The 6311-nt window shown below is 34.4% G+C and overlaps 1 protein-coding gene across 5 annotated transcripts; it reads right to left on the bottom strand.

Annotated features, from left to right (window-relative positions):
• Positions 1-2020: 2020 nt before the first annotated feature.
• On the bottom strand, positions 2021-5162 carry LOC126725727 (uncharacterized). 5 transcript variants are annotated; one of them, XM_050430589.1, is made up of 3 exons: positions 4865-5157; positions 2700-2903; positions 2021-2197 (listed from the first exon to the last, which is right to left on the bottom strand). In XM_050430589.1, exons 1-2 carry the CDS (start codon positions 5105-5107, stop codon positions 2718-2720), a joined length of 429 nt encoding a protein of 142 aa, XP_050286546.1. In that variant the 5' UTR covers positions 5108-5157; the 3' UTR covers positions 2021-2197; positions 2700-2717. The 5 variants fall into 5 exon arrangements, with proteins under 5 accessions (XP_050286546.1, XP_050286548.1, XP_050286547.1 ...); XM_050430590.1 differs by lacking the exon at positions 2021-2197 and adding an exon at positions 2994-3117 and having other exon boundaries at positions 2632-2903; positions 4865-5004; XM_050430591.1 differs by lacking the exon at positions 2700-2903 and having other exon boundaries at positions 4865-5162.
• Between the last annotated feature and the right edge of the window lie 1149 nt (positions 5163-6311).

The raw sequence follows: 6311 nt of genomic DNA, 5'->3' as shown, positions 1-6311 counted from the left end.
CTGTTTTTATTGTTACCAAAGAAAATTTGTTTTTATTGAGGTGGCTCTGTTTGTTTATTACATACGTGTACAATTATCCAGTGAGGAAACACACATCACTGGCCAGAGGCCACCATATGAAATCACCAAGGTAGTTTCAAAATGGGTTTTATACTTACATCCGTTTTTTCACGCCCATTATTTTACTTCCTTTTACATTTGGTAAAATGTGGACATTTTTAAAATGCAGAAAATTTTGTATCAATTGTGGATATTAATGTTAAAATAGTGGATGTAAACAAATGTGAAAGGATATTTCCCCATTCAAAATAACAAATCATAACAATTCCTCTACACAATGGAAACCTACCCAAAGAACAAAACAACACTAGCCTATCTATTATGCATTAGATTGTTTTTAAGTTCATGGTCATATCCGAAAGGAACTTATCCTGCAATTTCAAACTTTAGTTATAGTAAGTACCGCATCAAAGATGTCGAAATGTAAAGATTTTGCAAAGGATGGTTAGTATATCTCTAAATAGATAAAAATATATTACGAGACAACTATCAGACCTGACTGCATTTTTCTGGCAATCTTATTAGATTTGTGGTTTGCATGACAAATTGTTAGCTTTAACTTACTAAGGAAATATGTACTATTTTGATCCCCCAATCTAAACCAAGAGACCCCTGATTTTTGTTTGAAGAAAGCTTATTCTACTCTACTACTTGATTGATACAAATGGAGTGATTCCCTTTTTGGCTGCTTGCTGCTCTTCAACCCCAGGATTATTTAATAAATCGACGAGTAGCATCCAATTGGGCCTTAACAGATTTAAACCTTTGAGCTAAACCCCAAACTGGAGTGGTTGAACTCTTTGAGCTTGGGTTTCAACAACAATTTTTGATAAAAGAATGAACATGGAAGTGCCAATACCCTTTGATTCCATACCTAAGCCACAACTTGTAGGAAGCCCTCCTGATCGTCCAAAAAATTAAAGAACTTGAATGGATTAGGGTCAAACTTATATTTTTGAGGCAAAAGAAATGGAGAAGGCAGCATGATCCAATACGCCAGGAGGAAGAAATTCAACCAAGGTTTTAGGGTGAGCAATGAGCCAATTTAGATCAAACAAAGCTTTATCCATCTTGCTAAAAATGCACCCGCATCTATTATTACTTCCTAGTAAAAGAAGTTTCAACATATGGATTATCAAACATATCATCATCTAGGATCCACTTAATAAGTTCAGCCTCAAAGCTAGAATTACCATGGCCCTTAAACCTTTAACTGGTCTCCTTTAAAACATTTTGTTAAGAAATATCAAACGAAAAAGAGACTTATTCATCGTCCTACTCCATGTCAAGAAGGAAGATGAGAGAGGGAAACAGGATTGGAGGAAGCCCAACAAGCAAAGTTATGACTAACATTGGAACTGATTCAAAACAAACTTGATATCCATCACGATGATGTTCATAGCCCAATTAACCTTTCGGCCTTGTTTTGTAATTGCACGTAGAAAAACTATAGTGACGGGATGCTAGCTACAATGAGCGGCAGTGCTGGCGAGTCATTGAGTCTGCAACTCGTTGAACATTTGAAACTGGGTTAAGATTGATCTTTCTCTCACATCAGTTGTCTCTTCTTCTTCTTCTTCAATAGATTTCATTTATAATGTCTTTATTTATGTCCTTAGATCAAACCAACATCTATCCTATAATTGACTTACATGAATGATCATATAGCTAATTCATATCAATGAAGATGGTGAAAATTTTTAAGTTTTTAACTCGCAAGCTATATAATCATGGTTTTAAAAATAGGATGGTCACTTTAAGCATTGCACATTAAAAAGTATTTAGTCAATGCTAGGGTAAAAGTCAAAGTAATATAGTGTGCATTTCGGCTTTTAGAAACCAAAACATGCTTTTTTCGGCTTTAAGCGTTTGGTAACGGTTTCAAAAAGTGTTTTCCTAAAAAAGTTGCGTTTTGAAATGCAAAGGATGAGATGTCATTGTGTGGACAGCCATGGGCTGCTTTTGCAAAAGCTAAAGCACTTAAATAAATATTATTGTTGAAATGGTCACTTAAAAGTTTTGAAAGGATGACTACCATTAGGGACCCAAGTCTTCAATAGGCAATTGCAAAACCATTATCCAAATAGGAATCTTGTCTAAATGCAAGCTTCCCATTTGCAAACCTAGTCTTCACTTCCTAAGGAAAAAAAGGTTTGATTAGCCATATACCAGAGCCTAGAGTTGAAGCATTGCACATCGAAAAGGTAAATAGTAAATTAAAATATGAATGCATCACCTATAGTCTATATCTAATCCTTTCCAAATTAAAGTAACATATGCAAGCGTGTGCACACACAAAACTTATATGAAACGTTTAGGAGGGTAGCATCCAAATTTGCTTTCAAGGAACAGGCACATAGGCTACCTACAAGTTGAGAACCTCCAGTGTGTGTGCATATTGGTAACATCACTCTCAACAGGGAATTTGAAATCTAGCATGCATGAATTCAATCCTACGATGACATGATTACTGAACGCAATCACCTCTTGCGAGTTTTAATTTTAGCTAGTCTTGGGTAACTTTCAAGGGCAAAATTGATTGCAGGGACATTTCTTTTTAGACAATTGACATTAGCAAATGGGTCATGTTATTCCACTCTTGCAATAAAGAACGTGTAATAGAAGGATATGATATATACAAGATCCTGTTCTTAGCTTCAGCTCTCTGCGCGACTTTGTTTGATCAAAAGAAAAACAGCTACAATGACGGGAGTTGATATCATAATCAGAGCCTGTACGATGTTGGGTCTGGTTATCTCTGGAAAAGCTACACTTCCATACTTGATTATTGCTGCACCCACAACTGAAACAGCTACCAATTTCCAAAAAAATTCCCAATCTTCCTGCTTACACCAAGGAAAGTAGTAATAATTAGACTATGTGAAAGGGTAAACCATCAAAGAATAAAAGGTATATTATACAGTCTGTTGAACCTGTTTTAAAGCTAGGATGACAGAGCAATCAACCAGTCTTGGCATCAACGGTCTCTTCTTCTGTCTATTTATGCTCAAATCCTTAATTCTTCTTATACATTCAAGACTAGACTTGAAAATTTTACTGCATATGTATATTAACCAAAATTGGTTCATGCAACAAGAGATTCTAGGTTATACTCTTCCTTAAGAGGAGATCACCAAAAAACTTTGGCAAATATTAAAACTACAAATCTTTGATTACTATTTATATCATATTCATTATATTGTAATACCAAGTATTTTTGGCAAGCTCTAATATGATCACTTTATAAGCAAAACCAAACCCCTCTAGAGCCCAAACCTCCATTTCTTCCACTCAATGTCCTTGCTTTGCCCTTCTACGAGAGCTATTTATCAGAATAATACTCCAATCGATCTACAAACAACAAGTCTACATCATAAGAATTAGTAATGTCTCATAAGGGATGCAAGATTTCTTGAGGAGAAAGAATTGTAGCAATTTCCCTTGGAACCGCCTGGATCCCATGATTGAATAAAAAGTTGGATCTACATAGGATTTTCCTTTCAAATGGAGATAGAAGTTGGTCATGCATATGAATGAAACTTTAGCTACCGACATGGTTATATTGTGTAAATACATCCAAAGACTGCATAATTGAATTTACTTGTTCTGTGGGTTTGAGATCCTCAGCCTGTTGTGACTACCTTAATCATGTAAACCCTCTTTTGTGTGGCTATGTTTCTGTTACTGTTTCAGTTTTCCTAATCAATATTAAGTTCTTCAAGAGTATAATTAGCAACTATCACCATAGTTTTCAAAAGGTCACACAGGATCAAAACAAAATTATCTTTCTTGTGTTGCATTCTTAAACATGGATGAAACGCAAAAGCATGCTAGCAAACAAACTGTTGGTTTCCCCACCACCTCCATCTGAACTTAAAATTCCAATCCTCTTGATCTAACCGATGAAAGCCTTGAGGTGTTATTAGTTTGTGAAATAAACTTGATCAAGGAAAATTATGCATTCAGGCTTTTGGATGGTATATGTAACATTGTTATTCTGTATGTTTAAGCAAACCATATATAGCTACCCCATTCTCCAATAAGAGATACTGCTTTCTTTCACCCACCTTTTGGAATCCACTTTTCCCTAATTGCAAAGCAGCCTCACCAAATAAGTTCTAACTTCAAGACATAACTCATTCGTGTGGACTGTGGACAATGAAGAAAAATTTTCAACTCTGGTTAAGACAAGGGAAATGATCGGTGAAGTTGAACCTGACTGGGGAAAAAGGTACTTACTACTGTATTCAACAATTCCATCAGATTAGCACTTATCCTATCATCCAATAGAGGAAGCAGTAAACATAGATAACCAGAGTTTTAATAAAACTTTTGGACAATATAGATATCCAAATAAAAGCTAAATGTATCACAAGTTGGGCCACATGCTCTTTAACTGGACTCAAAACTCAAAAGTCAAAAGACACGCATCTCTTACGACATCTATCTAAAGTTCATATCTTCTCTAATTCAGCAATTTTCTAACAAAATTGTAGTACTGACTATGGAATACAAGCGTTTTTCGATATCCAAATCAGTAGCTACAATGTACCCGAACAACAAACTTGGTGACCTCAACACATATCATTCTAATTAACCTCAAATTTGTAGAAATATGTCACAAACCCATTATAAGTAGCATAATATTATGCAAGAATTATTCTTAAAATTCACAAACAAATTAGTAAAAGTATGGGCTATGCAAAAATAAATAAATCTTTTGGTCAAATATGAAGTTACCCACAAAAGAAAAATGGTAAATTTGAAATGTATACAGAAAAATATATGAGAGAAAGAGAGTGACCTGGGATGTGAAAGCACCGGTTTTGTCATTGATGTTTGGGTTCTCTGTTTCTTCATCTCTTTGAGGGTCGAGAGCTCGGATGGGAATCGTGCTTTTGACCCTTGTCCTTGAAAAGTGAACTGGGTTCTCGACGAAGAACTTGATTGTACTGGTTTTCTTTGCTGTAGGGACTAAATGGCGGTATTGGGACATTGAGTAGCAGAGCTTGCGAGCTCCTTCGCTCGCTGTGGCAGATGCTGCCATTATCTACACAATTGTGTGGAACTGTATATCAGAATCAGATAGGTGTAAAAGCTGTTGCATAAATTTATGTCTATTTTAGAACTTACATTTACTATTTTACCTTATTTTTTTCAAAATACCTATCTTATTATCTATTTTAAATTATAAATTATTAAAACATCAATTTTTTTTTTTTTTTTTTTCCTTTCCACACACAACAACCACATCCATTATATTCATTTATCTTTGTAAATTCACAAATTTATTAATACTAGTCAATGTCCCGCGCAATGCGCAAAAACTTTATACATTTATTTTGAAATAATTTCTAACTATTCTTTATAGCCCTGTAACACTCATCTTTTGTTCAATTATAATATACATATCATTAAGAAAAAGAAAATAAAAAGAAGCAAAATTTTTATGAATATACATAATTAAGAATATGAATATATATAGCCTAAATGAACTTCACAATTATTTAATTATTTTGGCTAATTAAAGTGTACGATTATCTTTTACATTCCTTGAAAGAGAGAGGACAACTGGGCATATAATTTGTTGGCTTCAATAGTCTTCTACATTAGAAATTAAAACAAAAAACAAATTGAAGGAATTATTTTATTTATTATATAAATTGTTTATTTATTTATTTTTAATAGATTCCATCATATAAAAGAAGATGGTGTAGAAATAATCAATTTTTGTGCAAAAATACTATCAGCGATAGGAAGAGGAAAGAGAAAAGAGGAAAGAGGAAATTGATGTGACACTTAATAATAAGAGTCTTATTAGGAAGATTGTAGAGAGAATCTGTTGATACCCATTTTCACGACACATTTTCTATAAGCCTAATTCAACTAAACTCAACTTCCTTGTGGGTCCAATTTATATTAAATTATATTCTATTCATTTAAGCATAGCCCAAGCCCATGCAACTCATTGGGGAAATTAAGGAAGTGTGGCTTGGAGGATATGGGTCGGTTCCTTTCGAACCTTTTACATGAGCCTCGCTCACGTGTGCTACCAAGTATGTTAGGGAACCGGGTAGCACCTAAGGCTCATGAAGGAGGTCTTATACCTAAAATTTTCACCCCAAAAGAGCTTTTATACTCTGGTTGTCTGTGGCCCAAAGTTTCTGTTTGAACCCATTTTTGCCTTTAAAATATAGTTGGCTCTCATTGGCCAATTCCAGCTACTAGCCCTCACTTAGGTGAGTATTCCA

Source organism: Quercus robur, chromosome 5, assembly GCF_932294415.1.
Source record: "Quercus robur chromosome 5, dhQueRobu3.1, whole genome shotgun sequence".
NCBI lineage: Eukaryota > Viridiplantae > Streptophyta > Magnoliopsida > Fagales > Fagaceae > Quercus > Quercus robur.
This window is presented reverse-complemented; position numbering and strand designations above follow the sequence as displayed.

What these genes read in the sequence shown, in the direction of transcription:
- LOC126725727 (XM_050430589.1), bottom strand. Translation starts at nt 5,107, where the DNA reads ATGGCAGCATCTGCCACAGCGAGCGAAGGAGCTCGCAAGCTCTGCTAC. An exon ending in CCGGTGCTTTCACATCCCAG is followed by an intron (nt 2,904 to 4,864) that starts GTCACTCTCTTT and finishes TGGTGTAAGCAG; the next exon opens with GAAGATTGGGAATTTTTTTG.